The following is an 18,935-nucleotide window of genomic DNA, read 5'->3' as shown; positions in this document are numbered from 1 at the left end:
CCATCTAGCGGTAGAACTCTCTACTACGTATACGAGTGGCAGCGCGATCTCAGTTCGGTTTCTTTTGGGTCCCCCCTCGTATGACGATGAAATCCCATGAGTTTAACTGCACAGGCTAACATACAGACCATTCTTAACCAAATTTTATCGCTAGTTATCGCGTGTTCCAGGGAAGCGTTTTGCCCCTGCACATATGGGGCGAGAATCGCTCTGGTGCTGCCACATGCTTTGAAATTTCGCAACGGTGCGCCTGTACCGACCTCTCTCCATTTTACGGCTGCAGATTCAACAGCGAACTGGGAAACAGCTGGAGTTCTTTTCCGACCTTGATAACCACGGAATGTTTTAAACGTCAGAAGGGTAGCGGATCGCGCTCTGCATGTCACTGTAGCGAATTTGCTGCCGTGTCATAAAAGCGTTCGAGAACTGTTTAAAGCACTTGCGTACTACACGTGGAGTTGCCTCTTCACTCGCAGATGGCTTTGAGAGAAGAACACACCGTGATCACCGGTTTCTCGGCTCGATTTCCACATGCGGACAGCTTCGCAGAGCTCAAGGAGAAGCTCTACGCTGGTATCGACTTCGTCACAGATGATGAAACACGCTGGCCTCGGGGTATGTGCGTTGCCGGAAGTGGCATGTGCTCTATAACCGGGACTCAGGTTTAGTAATGCATGCCAAAAAAAAATGGTGGTGGTTTAGCTCTGTTTAAACCGGGTAAATTGCGTTAGCAACGGCAACCTCGGTAATCCGCTGTTTTTCGAGTCTTTGCGCGCGTTCTTCTAGGGATTCCTCTGGGCGTTGCCTTCGCCTGGTAGCATTGTGGCATTCCTAAGCAGTCAGGTGTTGAGATTCACCGGGGACCGATGACGTGGAACCACTCTGCGAGCTAGAACTTTGTCGCCGAACTGCATCATTAGCACGACGATTTGCAGGACGTTGTTCACCCTGTTCTGGCATCTCTTGTGCATGTTGTCACTTTCTCGTTTCGTCCTGTCGCTGCCACTTCTCTTTAGAGGACTGCATAGCAAAGCATTCACGCCTAGGGAAGCGCGCATTTAAAGACGCTTAAGAGCACGGGAGCATGGGCGCCGCCTTATTTGGTCACGTGACCATTCCGCCACGCTGCCAGGGAGTCCACAGAACGCCATCGCGCGTTCGGCTGTCCGCCTTGCTCATCGGTAAATTGGTTTTTGAGGAAAGAAAATGTGTCTGTCTCACATATCTCGGTAAACACCTGAACCTCGCTGTGACGCGAAGGGAGGAAGATGGGAGTGAATGAAGACGCCGTATTAGCTAAACGCCCCTTTGTTCATTCCACACCATCGAGTTTGCGTGGCGGACGGGTTAGCGTGCTCGTCTCGCACTTTGGAGACCCTGGTCCGATTCCCCAACTCGACCGATTTTTCACTCAGTTCTGCAAGGTATATGTAATAATTAAAATTTCATCCCACTTGCTATTTATTTCAATCCTTGAAGCGTTAGATCCACAGCCATAGGTGGAAGAATCTTTATTGTCCTTTCGGTAATGGAAGTTGCCGTAAAGCTGCAGCAGCAGTTTAATCAGGTATGGAAAAAATTTTTAATGAATCCAACCGGCTGTCTCCCTTGCATTTCCCGACCCAGGCACAGCGATATGCTATTCATAAAATTGTTATTATCAAATATGGCTTGACTAATGCAACTTAGGAAGTAATTTTATAATACACAGATAGCTATGCTATACTGGGGAGATATGATATATAATTACTCAAAAAAGCGTTCAGAGGAGCTCATCTGAGGTGAATCCGCTTATGCAGGTAACAGAAGTTATACCTTGAACAAAAAAAAAGACAGCGAACTTGAGCAGGCGTTGGATATCTGTGTACATGTCACTGCATCAGAAGTACGCAAAGAAAACTGCCCACGTGCAGTGGTATACTAAAATTTTCAACCAACGAATGAATGCGGCCGCTTCAACAGTACATGCATCGTGGCGCTTCACTAGTGCTTTCATACAGGATGGTTCACCTTAGATTTTACGTAATTTTTAAAAATAGACTTTTAGTTCGAAGAGAACTTTTTTTCGGCATATCACTGCGGCAGGTGTAGTACGACAGAATACAGCTAAGACGTACTAATTAGAAGGATGATTAACTAATACTCAATCTTTAACTATCGTAAGTATTACTGTTATTTTTTACTTTATTTACAATACCCTTAAAGGCCTTTGTGCGAGGGTATTACACACTGGGGGGGGGGGGGCGATACAAGAATGAAAATACGGCACAGGCAATTGAAACAAAATACATGTTATAATGAAGTATGGAATAAAGCTAGTAATGTAAAAAATGCGCGCTAAAACTATTGAATCTCTTTAATTATTGAGAGGCGTGCAGCCAAATTCCGGCGCATGTATCGCGCTGAAATGCATGCGTTTTCGATGAACTTGCGGCAAAGCAACCTCTTCAGTGCTCGTAACTCGTCGAAATACCCAAAAAATTGCTGGAGCACAGCACGGCGGCTAAAGACATTTTTGAAAATGTAAAAACCGATATGGATATCACTGTGGGCTGTACGCCGCACAATAATAAAAAAGCCTAACTGTAATGGTTAAAAAGTAATTATGTAGTATTAGTTGACTAGCCAGCTAGTTTGCACTTCTTGGCTTTAATGTTATGTACTACACTGCTGGCAATGTTAAGCTGAAAAATAGTTCTAAATAAAAAAGCCTATTTTAAAATATTTTCGTTAAATTTTAAGCGAAACATCCTGCACACTAAAATTGCTTCTAGGTATGTACACAGGGCAAAACGAATGTCTAGAACGACAGAACTGTGTGTTCCGCACTCGTAAAGTCGCTGCGGCCCTGAAGGCAAAATATGGCGATGAAATCCCATGAGATTAACTGCACAGGCTAACATACAGTCCATTTTTATCCAAATGTTATCGCTAGATATCGCGTGTTCCAGGGAAGCGTTTTGTCTCTGCACATATGGAGCGACAACAGCTCTGGTGCTGTCACATATGAGGTCTGTTAGAAAAGTATCCGACTTTATTTTTTTAGCGAACACTTGATGGATATGAAACAAGTGCGCTTACAGCAGCCGATTGAACCCTCGTGCGCATGCACGAATTTTTTCCCGCCTGCCGATAGCGTCAGTCGCTGGGAAGCAGCGTTTGAAGAGGGAGTGCGCAGTGCTCGCGTCGGTTTTTTGTTGCAAGGAAAATGGCGGAGCGAGAGGAGCAGCGCTACTACCTCAAATTTTGCCAGAAACTTGGCGATAGCCAAGTGGAAATTATTCGAAATGTTCAGACAGCTTTCGGTGATGATGCTATGAGCAGCACACAGATTAAGCAGTGGTGCAACTGGTTTAAAGACGGCCGCACATCCGTGGAGAGAGAGCCACGCTCCGGTCGGCCACCAACATGCCGAAATGACCAGGTAATTGCCGAAGTGAACGCTGTGGTGATGCGGGACTGTTGTGTGACTATCCGAGAAATTGCGGAAGAGGTCGACATCAGCAATTTTTCTGCACATTCCATTATCACCGAAGATTTGGCCATGGAGAGAGTTGCGGCGAAATTCATGCCGAAGCTGCTGACGGTGGAGAAAAAGCAGCTTCGTGTTGAAGACTCACAGGAGATGCTAGATTCCACAAACAGTTACCCTGACTTCACCGACGCCGTAATCACTAGTGACGAGTCTTGGGTGTACGGGTACGACCCGGAAACCAAATCCCAGTCGTCACAGAGGACGCATTCCACGTCACCAAGGCCAAAGAAGGCCCGACAAGTGCGCAGCAGTGTCAAAGTGATGCTGACTGCTTTTTTGACTCCCTCTGTGTGGCACACCACGAGTACGCACCCCACAGGGTCAAAGAATGACTAAACAGTACTACAGGGATGTCCTCCATCGCCTACGTGGTGCTGTGCGGCGCAAGAGACCGGAACTGAGGTCAACAAGAAATTGGCGCATCCCTCGTGGCATTGCTCCTGCACATTCCTCGCATTTGATTCAGACTTTTCTGGCGAAAAACCAGACTGTTGTAGTTCAACAGGCTCCTTATTCTCCTGATATGTCCCCCTACGACTTCTGGCTGTTTCCTAAAATCAAGAGGTCATTGAAAGGAGAGCGATTTCAGAAAAGAAAGGACATTATGGCTGCAACGACAGCAGAGCTAAATTCCATTCCGAAAACGGTCTTTTCGGAATACTTCCAACAATGGCAGCACCGCTGGGAGATGCATATGGAGCCCCAATGAGACTACTTTGAAGGTTATTAGGTTTCTAACGATCCAGTTACGCCAGTTTTTTTTCTTCGGTCAAAGGTCGGATACTTTTCTAACAGACCTCGTACTTTGAACTTTCGCAACGGTGCGGCTGTACCGACCACTCTCCATTTTACGGCTGCAGATTCAACAGCGAACTGGGAAACAGCTGGAGTTCTTTTCCGACCTTAGATAACCACGGAATGTTTTAAACGTCAGAAGGGTAGCGGATCGGGCTCTGCATGTCACTGCAGCGAATTTACTGCCGTGTCACAAAAGCGTTCGAGAACTGTTTAAAGCACTTGCGTACTACACGTGGAGTTGCCTCTTCACTCGCAGATGGCTTTGAGAGAAGAACACACCGTGATCACCGGTTTCTCGGCTCGATTTCCACAAGCGGACAGCTTGGCAGAGTTCAAGCAGAAGCTCTACGCTGGTATCGACTTCGTCACAGATGATGAAACGCGCTGGCCTCGGGGTATGTGCGTTGCCGGAACTGGCATGTGCTCTATAACTGTTACTAAAGTTTAGAAATGCATGCAAAAAAAAAAATTGCGGTGGTTTAGCTCTGGTAATACCTCGGTAATACGCTGTTTTTCGAGTTTTGCGCGCGTTCTTCTTACGATTCCTCGGCGCGTTGCCTTCGCCTGGTAGCATTGCGGCGTTCCTAAGCAGTCAGGTGTTGAGATTCATCGGTGACCGTTGACGTGGAACCACTCTGCGAGGTAGAACGTTGTCGCCGAGGTGCATCATTAACACGACGCTTTGCAGGACGGTCTTCACCCTGTTCTGGCGTCTCCTGTGCATGTTATCACTTTCTCATTTCTTCCTGTCGCTGCCACTTCTCTTTAGAGGACTGCATAGCAAAGCATTTACGCCTAGGCAAGCGCGCATTTATAGACGCTTAACAGCACGGGAGCATGGGCGCCGCCGTATTTGGTCACGGGACCATTCCGCCACGCTGCCAGGGAGTCCACAGAACGCCATCGCGCGTTCGGCTGTCCGCCTTGCTCATCGGTAAATTGGTTTTTGAGGAAAGAAAATGTGTCTGTCTCACATATCTCGGTGGACACCTGAACCTCGCCGTGACGGGAAGGGAGGAAGATGGTAGTGAATGAAGACGCCGTATTAGCTAAAGGCCCCTTTGTTCATTCCAAACCATCGAGCTGGCATGGCGGACGGGTTAGCGTGCTCGTCTCGCACTCCGGAGACTCTGGTCCGATGCCCCAACTCGACCAATTTTTTACTCGGTGTTATTTATTTATGTGGCCTGACTACAAATTATGCTAATTACAGCTGGGTTGTTTAAGAGTCACTTGACATTCGTACACAAGCTTCGCAGCAGGGTTTCGCACTGCAAGCTAATGATCCTAACGACGGCTTCGAAGGCCAGAAGTAGCGGACCTCCTAGTGGCGCCATCTGTCGTAGACAGAGTAAACTGTTCTCACCGCTGCCGCGCGGCGCGCCGATGGCGCTGCCCTCTGGCGGAGCGCGGCGGAAGCAACGTCGCGCTATGAGCTCGGCGCAGCGGCTGTTCAAGGTCATCCGTCCCTACCGACCGGGGCTACGCGACGAGGCGAAATCTAGTTGTATTGCTAACGCAATAAAAGAAGGTACTGTAACGCTGAGCACCAACAAGTGATTGGCTTGCTAGACAAGGATGGCTTTATAGTATCCAGGAAATAATGTTTCAACGTTAACATTATCTTTCAGAAAAGCAACAGATAACAATCACAAAAATCTCATCTAACTCACAGTTTAGAATAAACTGCACAGTTCTTGTTGTCATGCAGGCGGAAATTTCTACAATAAATGCTCAGCAGGAGTGGTAACTTAGGACACAACAAGCACACTGATTCAGGTAATTCTTAACTCTAATCATTTCATTAGATTGGTACTAATCACGCTTGCGGATATTGCAGGACCGCTGAAGTTTATGCTTCGACTGCTCAAAGTCACAGGTGTGTTGTCGTTGCCCTACTGAACTTTTTCCTATAATTCACCAGATTTGTACAACCTCAATACCCTCTCAGTAATATATCCACCAATTCTCTGCAGAATATAGTGCATATTCACTTGGTGCATGGAGAGCATTAAGTGCCCATCCATTCGCTTTCCTGATTGGATACCGCGAGTCATTGCTTTTTATGCGGGGCACAGAAGTATCAGAAATAATATGTATAGGTAGACTTTGGATATGTTTGAAAATGCAACACGCCTCAATATTCGCACATGCGTACATTTCAGGTCACTTGGGCCTACCGGAGCGCATGGGCAAGATTCGTGACCCGTCCCTGTTCGACGCCGAGTTCTTCGGCGTTCCCCCGAAGCAGGCACATATGATGGACCCCCAAATGCGCCTTCTGATGGAGACGTCGTACGAGGCTATTTTGGACGCCGGCTACGACCCGGCGACTCTGCGGGGCCGTAAGGTCGGCGTTTTCATCGGTTGCTCCAACTGTGAATCGCACGAGGCGTTCAGTTTCGACACAGAGAACAATGACGGATACGGCTTGGTCGGCAGCTCGTTGTCCATGCTCGCCAACCGAATCACTCACTCATTCGACTTCCACGGTGCGTTTGTGTTCTGTGCTTATTTCCCATTTTGGCGGTGTAACTGTTACGACAATTTAGCTGGGTCGGAAGCTGAGTTTTTATAGACATTGGTGGTGATCTCGAGACAACATTAAAAGTGGATGTGACTAAAATTCATCAGAAGCCCTGAATACTTCATTTTGTAGAGAAAACGCGAACAGAGACAACCACGAAAGAAAGAGAACCGAGACGCTTGTGTTGGGTGTATCTCATTTTTATCTTTCTTCACGCTTCCTTCAAGAGCTGACCCACATTCAAATATCTCGGCTCACCATCTGGCTGTTTGATGCATGCCACTCGTGTGTAAAGAGGTGCACGAAACTGACAACATTCGCCGCAAACGAGAATGCTTCAAAAACAGCCACTCCCACCTGACTCTGTTTTCTCGCAATTATTTATTTATATATTAGTTACCTGCATCGCCCCGCAGGGCAATACAGCAGGGGTGGAGGGGTACAAACTTCATTAGACGTATAAAACAATTATCGCAGTGCTTGGAAAAATGCATCATTAGATGTGATACATGCAATGCTCGATGGCAAACTGTTCCAGTCTCGAACAGTTCTAACAAATAAAGAATAACGCAATACTTCACCCTTGCAAGAAAACTCCCTGATCTTCAAGCAGTGGTCCAGTCGCTTAGAGATATAATGAGGTGCCTGGATATGTTGTTCAAGGTCTATGCCAGTTTTCGAGTAAGAAATCTCATAGAAAAATTTCAGTCTGATGTATCTTATACAGTCCTTCAACTCTTGCCATTTAAGATTTCGTGTGCTTTCCGCCATACTAAATTGCCGATTATAATTAGCAAGAACAAATCTAACAGTCATATTCAGAATTTTCTCTAATTTGCCTACACACTCGGATGTGTGCGAGTCCCAGCAAACACATCCATATTCAAGTATTGAGTGTACATGACTGAAATACAGCTGTATTTTTAAGTTACTTGGTGAATAGCTATAATTCTGCCGTAGGAAACACAAACGTGATGCTGCCTTATTCGCAATATAATTAATGTGCTTATTCCATCATAAGTCCGGTGTAGGTCCGATGTTTTAGGTTATTTGCTGTCTGAGGCAGTATAACGCGGATTAGTTCGTCGTTGGCATGGTAATTGTTATCTTCGTAGGGCGTTGGAACTGATAGGTTCTGCATTCTAGGGGGTGGCTAACTAAATTACCCTGCTGAATCAAGCTCACGTACATGACAGCTCAGTGGACAGCTCGTGGCGCTAGGCCCGAACAGAAGTGGCAGTTCATTCTTCACATAGACAGGCAACTCTAGGTCTGTACATGGTGATAACATTTTCTTTGAAATGAAGAGAAAGCAAAATGGGCATAGCGACCGTAACGACGTCAATTCGGCAGAAGTTAGGCCGCAGGATGGCTACCTAGCACAGTGTTGATCCGCAGCTTCGCACAATAGCTCATGCAGCTGGCGCAATCTGTGTAACCTTCTTGCAACGGACGTTCAGTAAAAAAAAATTGCCCCAGTTAATAGAACGTGTTTTCCGCAGTTCTCAACGTTGAGCATGAACAGTCATCGCAGAAATATGCTCTAAAAAACCTGTATTAAAATATCCTTGGCTCGCAAAGGAACCCTTATGGTACTATTGGAAACTGCGTTTAGGCGCTTAAAAAAAGGTTTGTTTTGGGTCCGCAGCATTGGCTGTATTTCCATGAAAATTTCTTGCGTAGTCACATCCTGCAGGAAGAACCTGATGGTGCTAACAAAACGACAAATACAAAATATTATTACAAAACCTGCTGATAACATGCCTTCCTAAAATTGACCTAGTGGTTTTCACAATTGCTTCCTCAGAATTATGGTAATATTCTAGGGAGTCCGTATATACTTCAACCTTTCCGTGTGTATTTCTTATATTGCGTATTAATCACGTTGAGGGCATTCCGACTCTAAATGAACTTCTCTATAATCAATGTCGACGTCATGTGAGAAAGGAATTTTCACGAGGAAAGTTTCAAGAAGGATCTGCTTCATTCGGTCCTGCTACTTCACTTCCAGGGCTGAGCATGGCTGTAGACACGGGATGCTCATCCACCATGGCTGCCCTGAACCAGGCTGTACTCGCTATTCGTTCCGGACTGTGCGAGGCGGCCGTCGTGGGTGGAAGTGCGCTCTGCCTGAAACCGGCCACATCATTAGGCTTCCTGCGTCTGGGAGTGCTGTCTCCGGATGGAAAGTGCATGACCTTCGACTCCCGCGGTGAGTTCAGGCCCTAGGTGCGGTTTTGTAATCATGTGGGTAGTCTCCGTAGATTTAATATGAGATTTTTTTTGTTTGTTTCTCCTTCGGGCAACATACAGGTATTGCCCACGAGGCAAGACAAAACGAGGTGCTAAACCTCCTCACTGGGTCTTGTCCTCGAATGGGTACGGCAGCAGAAGCGGTATTGCAATATACAACAAAAAAAGGCTGTCTTTGCTATCACTTACACAACAGACGCATCATAAACAGTTCTTGTAAACATATACAGATAATAAAATAATAATACGCACTAATTCATATGCGAAAATGGTATAGAAATGCAATACATTAGGGTTGTTCGACCCGACATAACATTACAACATCATAACATTACAACAGATATAGCCTTACAACAGAGAAAACATTACAACAGACATAGCACCATCTCAATCATTACGGCCAAACCATTCCAGGCACATGATGAACAACACTTCGTACTGAAGGCGATACCGCTCTTGCTATTGCTAAGTTATTCTTCAAGATTATCGAACATGTGCCTTACTTATTGTACAATGAATGGATTGAAGGATTCAGAGCTGCGTAAGGCTTAGGTACTGAGAAAAATATTAGTTTTCCGAAAGGAATCAGTATTATTAAGCGTGAAGACACAGGGTGAAAAACAAACGCATCTGTTGAACCTAGTAGCTCTTCTGTAAATACACTTTTTTCCAAATACAAAACTTTGGACAAAAAATGTATTTACTGGGGAGCAATTTGGTTCAACAGACCGTTTCTTTTTCACCTTGTGTCTTCACGCTTAATAACGCTGAGTGTTTTGGGGAAACTAATATCTTTCTAAGTACCTTCAGCCTTACGCAGCATTTTGTCCAAATGCAAAACTTGCCACCACGGTGGCTGAGTGTGGCACTCTGCTGGTGACCGAAAAGACGCGGGTTCGATCTCGGCCATGGTGGTCGAATTTCGGTCGAGGCGAAATTCATGAGGCTCGTGTACTGTGCGATGTCAGTGCGCGTTAAAGAACGGCAGGTGGTCAAAATTTCCGGAGCCCTTCACTACGGCGCCCCACATAGCCTGAGGCGCTTTGGCACGTTAAACTCCCATAAACTGCAAATCCATAAACTATCCAAATACAAAACTTCTTGTCCAGGTGAATAAAAGATTAGTTCTATGCATTGCTGTGACCAATGAATGTCCAAGAAAGAAATAACCGCAGTTAAAGCTTAATCCGCCTTCAGTAGAGTCGCGTATGTTTAGTTATTTGAGGTTCGAAATCGAGCTGCATAATAGCACATTTTTTTGCGTGGCTGCACTGCAGGCCCACCTGACTTCCGCAAATTAGTGCCCTAATATTTGTAAGTCCCTCTAGTGCGAACACATTACATGAGTGGCAGGCATATTTGCCATCGCACAACAAATTTTCCTAGCTGGAGAGGAGTCAGCAGCGACGTAGTAAAGAACCCCTATTACATGTGAAATGCTTTCACCTTCAACGCCCAGGAAATTGCGGGGCTGATTGTGTATAAACTACGGAGATGCTGTCCAGAACACACTTTGCATCATTAAAGTTTTCGTCCTTTTCTTGCCAACGACATGGCCTGGAATGCCTTTCTGAAAAGTGCGCCGAGTGGCCTGCACAATGTTTTTTCAGTGCTAAAGTTGACCCACGGGCATCCAGCGCAAGTTTAGAATTTAAATTGAGAAAAAAGATAACACGAAAGGGTCACACTAGAAATATATCTGGCTAAAACGGGATTTATTTCTTGGCTAAGTGCTGACCAATTACTTATTCCGTCAGTTACATCGTTGTAAGTGGGGCGACTTCATTCCGCTGTACGCATCAGCGTATAGAACTACGAGGTTTGAGTGAAAAATCTACTTCTAGACTTGACGCCTCCGAAGCGTGGGAGTGATCTCGCACCTGATCGCGCAATGTAAAAAAAAGTGAAAGGGGATCTGGTGCGTATAGATAAGTAACTGTAATTGCGTGAGTCTTACCAGCAGCTAGCTTGTCGATTGAATTCATTTAGGAATGGCGTAACATTCAGAATGATGATGAAGTTGCATAAACCATGCTAGAGGTGTTAGTGAGGAAGCTTAATTAGGATTTGCTTAATGTATTTTTCACTTACACCATCTTCCTCGAAAGCTCCTAGAGCCAGTTTCCTTGATCCTAGAACGATCGTTTCATACGGGACCGAATCAGAAGGCGCATTCGCGGCTTAAGTGGTGCTGAGTTCGCAATGCGAACCTTACATTAAGACCTACGCAATTCTTTTGCGGCTCACTGAGAAATTAGCTTAGCAGACGAATGAAATGACTGATACATCGTTTGCTTAGGGTACAAGAGTAGATTTAAAGACATGACAAGTATATCAATGAAAGGCAGAATCCGGTTAGCCTATGAGATTAAAAATGTTGGGAATTGCTCGTAAAGGCCGCAGGTATCGAAAGTAATGCTGATAGCAATCAACTGGAGAAGCCTTTTCCTGCTGTAGGTTTAACGAAACTGTAAAGGATGTCGACGATGATGATTAATGCCTGGTCGAGCACCTTTCGACAGGTCTTTTTATCAGGGGCAGGTAGACATTCGACTCAGGAGCCGTGAATGACAACAGCGAATGAATCTTTCTTGTGAATTACCTACAAGAGATAGAAAGAAAATATGTTTGCGTTCTTTACTAGTACAAAAATTGTTCGTACTTCACTGAAGTGTCCCAAATGTCAGTGCAGATTATTCATACTTTAACGCTTCTATGAATCAGCAAAACCAAGGAATAGGCACGCTTAAATGTTTGCGACAGACTCCCGTGAATGTGAAATGAGTTCTAAAATAAGCCCCTTTAGCGACTCAACACGTTGCTCCAAATAGGCAGGAAGTGTGAAACACTGTCGCTAACTAAAGTGGAAATTAAAAACAGTAGGATGCGTCATTTTGCTTAGTAAAAATTATAGGGGCATTTAATTATCAACGTTCAATAACTGTGGGCTTCCATTCATTCTTCTGGTCGTTTTTAATTGCTTCTGTTCAACTATCTTGTCTTCATACTTTCTATTATACTTTACTTTGACATATATTTGTTGTCTCATAAAGGTTCTTTCCTCAACAATGCTTAGAAAAGAGGTGAGTAGCTTTGCACCTCTTTGCTGAGTCACTCGTAGTTATTTAGATTTTACCAGAGTCATAGTTTGTTTCAATTTTTCTTAGTTATTCGCGATCATTTTTAGCCGTTTTCAAGTTTAAATTGACTTTTTGTTAGGCTCTTAGTGTGGCAGCAACCCTCCGGTTCTCCCCTACAAGTGGAGAGGGGTTTTCTTTCACCTTGCTTTATCACCTGCCAGCCGTGCGAGGTGACGCTCTAAATAACCATGACAGCTGGCAAGTGCACACAGCAGTACACCTCGGCGCACTTTTCGGGCGAAAGCCCTACATCACGGAGTCAAAGGGGCTCCATGATGTGAAGATTGTGTGAAGATTGACCTCGAGGGTGACCTTGGCCAAAACATAACTAAATAAAGTATTCATTGTCGGGTCTGCTACTGAAACCGGGGGCGACAAGAACAGATTAACTTCGTAGGCCACTGCACGAGAGCGCTGTGCTATCCCCACATCCAACTATGCCTCGTGTTAAACTGCGACACACTCAAGCGCTTTGCATTGCTCCACTTCTTCTTCATCAACTAATAGTACTATCCAAGTAATATTCCAGCTTTGAGCTATGTCGCGGTAGAGAAAGTGAAATGTGCACCGTATGTGTGGCGTGGAGAACATTGTGGCAGAATAATTGCACTGGAGAAATTGGTATTGGCGCTGACAACATTGCTGGAGCATAGACCGCCGGCGCACATTGGGTAAACTGGCATTCATAAAGAAAAAGTTTAAGACGCGCATAACTGTCTCCCTGGGCCAGTGGAGACCTCAATCAGACTTTCAGGTATATGGTGACAATGCCCACGTAAAAAAAAAATTGGTGGAAAGTAGGATTGTACTGCTAAAGAATTAAAACATAAAGGCGTGGAATGTCGCAGCAGATTGAAGGGCCCTTATAGCAATGACGCTATCTCAATGGCAGAATATAGTGTGTTCGAAAACGTCACAAGAATAGGAACGCACTAGTCTCTCTGTTTTTCAGCTGATGTGACTGGCCTTTAAAGCATTCAAGTACTCGAAAGGGGTGGCAGCCCGTTTGTGACGCTGGGGGAGTATTTCAAAACAATTTGTTTATAAATGAATTCTCTCGGTATGCTAGCATTAAAGGTGCCGAATATGATGTCAGGGCTGAGCCGGTGACGCCACCGGTGACCATTGACAATGAGGATAAAGTACGTACTGCTAAAATAATATTGAAAATACGGCGCCCCAGACAGTGCACTATTTCATTCTAGTCTATACAAAACGCGAGAAGTAACGCTAAATATGATTATTTTTCGTCATTTTACAGCAAATGGCTACGTCCGAAGCGAAACTGTCGGCGTGTTCTTTGTTCAACGATCATCGGAAGCTCGTCGAATCTACGCAAAGATCACCCATATCAAGTCATTTTCCGACGGATACACAAGTGAAGGTGGGTCAACCAATGTACGAATGATTAATTCACTGTGTTTTCGGAAAATGATAAATATGATACCGTACATTTGGATTGATGAATACTGCACCGGTCATACCACAAGCAGAGAACAAAGAAAACAGCACGTGTGCTTGTGCTACGCGCGCTACACTATTCGTGATTGACAACTAACTCATCCAAACTCCTACCCATATTAAATGCTATAATGTTGTGCAGTTGCGCAGTCTATGACTCGCGGATTATCAAGAGCAGCTTATTTCTTCGTAGCTTTAGCTTAAATCAGTGTTAAGCATGCCATGCTTTTCGCTCCCGCTCTCGCCACAGTCAGGCAAGCATGAGAAGGAATCCGCGCCCAATCGTACGCCGAACGTGACACACGAACATGATGCCGAATGTTTCGAATATTTCTGTCTGAATAGCATGAAGCTCGAAACGCACTCCAGAACTCAGTGGCGCGTACGGAAACTTACTGTGCGAGCTTGCGAACTTTATGAAATCACGGCGAAGGCTGCCTTACTGGCACCAAGGCCTTACGTAGCGCTGTACGTGTTTGAGAGCTTTCATCGCTTGCAAGCCGTGGAGCTGGCTGTTGTGAAAGCAACTCAGGCGTCGAAGTTCTGTTTGTGTGCTCCCCGCCTTAGCGCTAAATTGCCGCCAAAATCACAGTGGTGTCCAACGCATAGTCGATGACAGGTTGACGTAGTTAAAACTGTTTCTGAGGTTCCAGGAAGCAGCACACGGTGAGAAACTAGCTCCGGAGTTAGTTCAAGAATCTAAAATATCCTCTTTGATTAAAATATCCCCATGTTTCTCCATTAAAAAAAGTGTTAGAGTTACTGATTAACTAAGAGGCGAGCAACCTTACTTCTAAACTGGGCGCTCAGCGGAGAGGATATGCTACAGCAGGGTCACCAAAGCCGTCTGGTGCGTCAGGTCGTCCGAGGAGAGTCGGCCTTGCCTAACGCAACAGAATGAATGACAGTGGGAATGGGGAAAGGGGATTGTTGTAGATTAACATGTGTTAAGGGCAACTGGAGAATCCAAGGGAACAAAATCAGTGGTAAAGGAGTGAACATGCAAAGTTCCGGATCGTAATGTCACGAATGGGCGAGCAGTGGGTAGCTGGGGGTAGTGGAGACGGTTGGATGGAACTCTTGCCTTGCATCTCTTCTCAACGTGTGCTGAACGGAGCAGCAAGTCTATCTTGTACAGAAACACTCAGTATAGGCAATGTTTCAGCTTCTCAGGGGTGGAGGAAGAATACTACTATATTTGGTTAAGAATGTGTGAAAATGTGCTCTCGGTGATTTGAGAGTGTCGCTACTTTTTGAACTCTGTCGCCTCCACGCGACCTCCTGGCTTCCTCTTCGCCCCTTGCGCGCCCCTTCTGCGTGGACTGGTTTCCTGCCTTTTTTTCTAGTCTTCAATCGGTCCGCGCCGTCATTGCTATGAGAAAGGGATGATGAATGCGTTTTAGTGATATTTGTCTGGTTAGTCGGCACCAGTTTTCTACTTAACCCTGCGGTGCAAGCACCGTACTTTATGTGACGTTTGCTAGCTCTATTTACATGGTGTTGCGCGTTTAACTGCATCATATCCGACTTGTGATGCTTCCCTGGCTAGAACGCGCTCCCCAAACATGCTTTAATCATGTTTCAGGAATCACGTTTCCTTCGAGGAAGGCTCAGGAACGCCTGCTTAGGGAAGCCTACGATGAGGCCCATGTGGATCCGCGGACAGTCGGCTACGTAGAAGCACACGGCACAGGAACCCCAGCAGGCGATACCGAGGAGTTGTGCTCAATCAGCAACGTTTTCTGTCAGCGAGGGCGCGAAAAGCCGCTCAAGGTTGGAGCCGTCAAGAGCAACGTGGGACACGGGGAGGCTGCTTGTGGTGAAAAATTATTACGCTCTTTGTCGTTGCCATGCGCAGTATTATACATGGAGTACTTCGCAGGACCATGGTAGCACAATCTACGAGGCCTTATAAATGCTCCTCACCGCGTTTTCTTGATCGGTCTCGGCAAAGTCTCGCACATTTTGTGTGCTGTTAGCCTGATTGCATTCCTTGGCCTTGTCGGTGTGTTTATTTTCTACGGTCGCTTCCTCACATTTCCGTGCAAGAGGAGGCCGTATCTCATACAGTAGAGGGCTTAGCAGGTCCGGCGCAAAATCAACGTGATATTCCAGATCGTTACCATTGGACCATGTGTGAGCAGGTCACCGTCCTGATAGAGTGGAGAGGAACTTGAAATTTCAGCCGGATGGGGTCATTTTCACTGATTCGCCATTCAAATTTTTGAACGTCGGGAGGAACCTTTCGTTCCTGGGGACGGCACACAATAAGGGCTCTGAAACACCTTCAGAGGAGAGCACATAAACTCGCTCTATCACCGAATTGTGTTGTCATGAACCCCCCAGTCAAATAAAACACTCATACACGCAGCACAAAACCCACAATCATGCGCGAAAGCTGGTGAGCTCTTTCTGGCGATTTTTTTCTTGCTCGCACACTTCTCCGTCACGCCCTCTCCTGTGCATACCAGTTCACAGATGGCTGTTGGTTATATTCTCGCATGTGTTAGGTAGCTACCATGGCTTCGGCCAATAAGCGGTGTTGCTCGTGTCGGTCAGGAACCTCCGCCCTGGAGGTGGGGCCGGCGGAGATGCTCCGACGTTTCAACGCACAAAAAGTGGAGAGAGGAGAGGGAAAAGCGCGAAAACGCTCAGGTTCAAATTTGTAGTACACATAACTAAGCTAAAGAACGAAAACCGCAGCGCGAAAGGACTTTAGCTATGCACCAACTAGCCCAGACAAAAGTCCTTAGATACGTAACTTAGCTTCTACAAAGTGTATCAAAAAGTTCTTGCTGGGGGATATGTGCGAAGAAGCTTCCTTACAGGCATACCGCAGCTGTATCACAGCCCCTTTCAGATCATCTTTTAGTGCGGTGAGACACAGTGGGCGCAGTATATTCTACGTCACTGAGGCCCTGATGTGGTATGGTCGTTTACGCAGTCAGAAATCCCAAGTAGCGTGTACATTCGCGGCTTTGGCGCTACCTGTTCACCGCACTTGGTCGTGTTCAAATGGACCGCTGTGCTTACCGAGGCGCCTTGTTGACAGAGAAGCAGGCTCAGCAAGAATATTGTACACTACCGTCTTGTGCATGTATTTGAAGCATAAGAACCGTAGCCACTCGAAGCCGTTGCGTAAATAATTTTAATCCAGTATTGGCCTCAACGTTTTATGCAACAGCTACTTACGTTGACTGAAATATGCAAATGCGTTCAAACCCCATAAGATATGTCGAATGAAAATGCTCTGCTTCAACACAAAATTCCGAACACATCTGCCATGCTTTCACCACGTTGGAGGGCATTATCTAAGCTCTGGGCACTAATTTTTATTGAACATTTTTGTCTTCATCTCGCAGGCATCAGCTCGCTCGCCAAGGTAATCCTCGCCATGGAGACCGGAACCATCGCCGCAAACCTCCACTTCAGAGAACCCAATCCGAACATTGCCTGCTTACAGGACGGCAGCGTTGAAGTAGTAGACGAACTGACTCCTTTCCTAGGTGGTCCCGTTGGCATCAATTCGTTTGGCTTGGGAGGCAGCACTGTCCACGCCATTCTTGAGCCGAGGGAAGGACCACACGTGGATGACATTGCGCGTGATCAGGCTCACTTGCCAAGGTTGGTTCTTGTGGCTGGACGAAGCCAGGATTCGCTAATGGTGAGTCTACTTCTGCGCCTGTTACCTCTGTTCGCAATATCCTACCTTTCTAGTGCTGCTCCCAATATCTCCATCTTATGTGCACTGTCGTACTCCCTCTTTGATGACATGAGTTATTCCCAACAGCAATGTTGTCCCCCACAGTCGAAGAATCGATAAACATGTTCATTCTAGGTTTTAACGATTGTGACGCCAGCCGTAAATATTCGGTAGTTTGCCCTGCAGATTTTTTGAACCGACGTCTGGGCGCTGCAGATTTTTTAAAGATCAGAGCACAGTAATATGAGGACAGGAGCCACTGCTCGCTGAAGAAGTCTATCGGAAGAGTCGGACTAATGGTTATGAACGTCAAGATGGGAAAGGCTATACTTTTTTTTTAGTGCGAGAGCACTACTTAACATGGTTCCAGCCAATAATCTTGTATGAAGTCTTGGAGTAATTCAATTAAGCTCGTGCTATAGTTCAGACGAGTGCCGCACAAGCTGCTGTCAACGGGAGGAAGCTCAGGTATGCTCGGAGGAGCGTCGTACCAGCTGTAGCCAATGACAGGGTGATATATAAGTCAAACACGGTGATATTGAGGGTGATCTTGGCCAAACCTAGCCTATCAAAAACCCATGCACGAATCAAATAATACTTCCGCGATTGGGCTTTGAGCCTGCGGTGGCGCTAACAGATCAGCCTCGCTGGTGTCTTCACGACACAATGATGCTATTGCCGAAGCCTCACTGAAATGCTTAATCAGCGTTCACAAAGAGGCCTTGAAAAGCGGGATGTTATATTATGGCAGGCAGTTAGATTTTTCGCTCATACCAAACTCGTAATATTATATGCGAACAGCATTAATATCATGCACAAGTTTCTCTTAGTTGGTAACCAGTTTGCAAAAGAAATAAAGGTACCTCGGTGTCCGAAATATTTTGAGCTGAGAGTCAAATAGGCCGATAAGTTCCCGGTAAATCGACGTGGTTTTACTTGATTTGAATATGCATCTGTTCATAAGGGCCGCACGCTTGCTCTGTGGAGAGTTTGCAAGCAGACGATGACCTTGTTCCGCAAAGGTCATTGACAAGATACTTAAGGAAAAATTGATTGGACTTTTGAGCTGCATGTGGACTGTATGACATAATAATGCAGCCAGCGTGGTTCACGGAAGAAAAAGCCATGAGATAGATGTGCCATGAAATTGTCAGGCTGTGCTGTCGGGCACTGTAACATAATCGCTGTCATGCGAAAGATGTTCAAAAACACATTTCATTTCTGGATGACGGTTTATATATTGAAAATGCTCATGGGCCTGCAAATACGGCTGTCAGAAGTGCTGTTATCACCTACGTGATGGATATTTTTTGTTTTTAGCAATTACATTGCATAAACATCAGTAGCGATAATGATCGGATATTAAATTGCAATATTCAAACTTGTGTTCATGATGTGCGAGTTTTCAGTCATAATAAATAGATGGCCAGTTGTTTTCTCAGTCTGTAAAAGGTTGAATACGGGAGCAAGTGCAGATGTTTTCGTCTTACCTCTGCCGCTTACAAACGGCGCATTCCG

General features: G+C 45.7%; 1 protein-coding gene across 1 annotated transcript in view; it reads left to right on the top strand.

The window, feature by feature from the left end:
• The first annotated feature begins 4,584 nt into the window (after nucleotides 1-4,584).
• Nucleotides 4,585-18,935, top strand: part of LOC149348183 (fatty acid synthase-like) — a 55,687-nt gene continuing 41,336 nt past the window's right edge. Inside the window, exons 1-6 of the mRNA XM_089587970.1 lie at nucleotides 4,585-4,728; nucleotides 6,499-6,825; nucleotides 8,872-9,072; nucleotides 13,515-13,637; nucleotides 15,300-15,533; nucleotides 17,077-17,378. Of these exons, the coding sequence (XP_089444096.1) occupies nucleotides 4,590-4,728; nucleotides 6,499-6,825; nucleotides 8,872-9,072; nucleotides 13,515-13,637; nucleotides 15,300-15,533; nucleotides 17,077-17,378 (1,326 nt within the window). The 5' untranslated portion in view covers nucleotides 4,585-4,589. The remainder of the gene's footprint in view (nucleotides 4,729-6,498; nucleotides 6,826-8,871; nucleotides 9,073-13,514; nucleotides 13,638-15,299; nucleotides 15,534-17,076; nucleotides 17,379-18,935) is intronic.

The sequence above is a fragment of the Amblyomma mixtum genome, chromosome 4 (genome assembly GCF_055824585.1).
Source record: "Amblyomma mixtum isolate Tamu chromosome 4, ASM5582458v1, whole genome shotgun sequence".
NCBI classification, from domain to species: domain Eukaryota; kingdom Metazoa; phylum Arthropoda; class Arachnida; order Ixodida; family Ixodidae; genus Amblyomma; species Amblyomma mixtum.
Note: the sequence above shows the minus strand (reverse complement) of the source record. Positions and strands in the feature narration are given on the sequence as shown.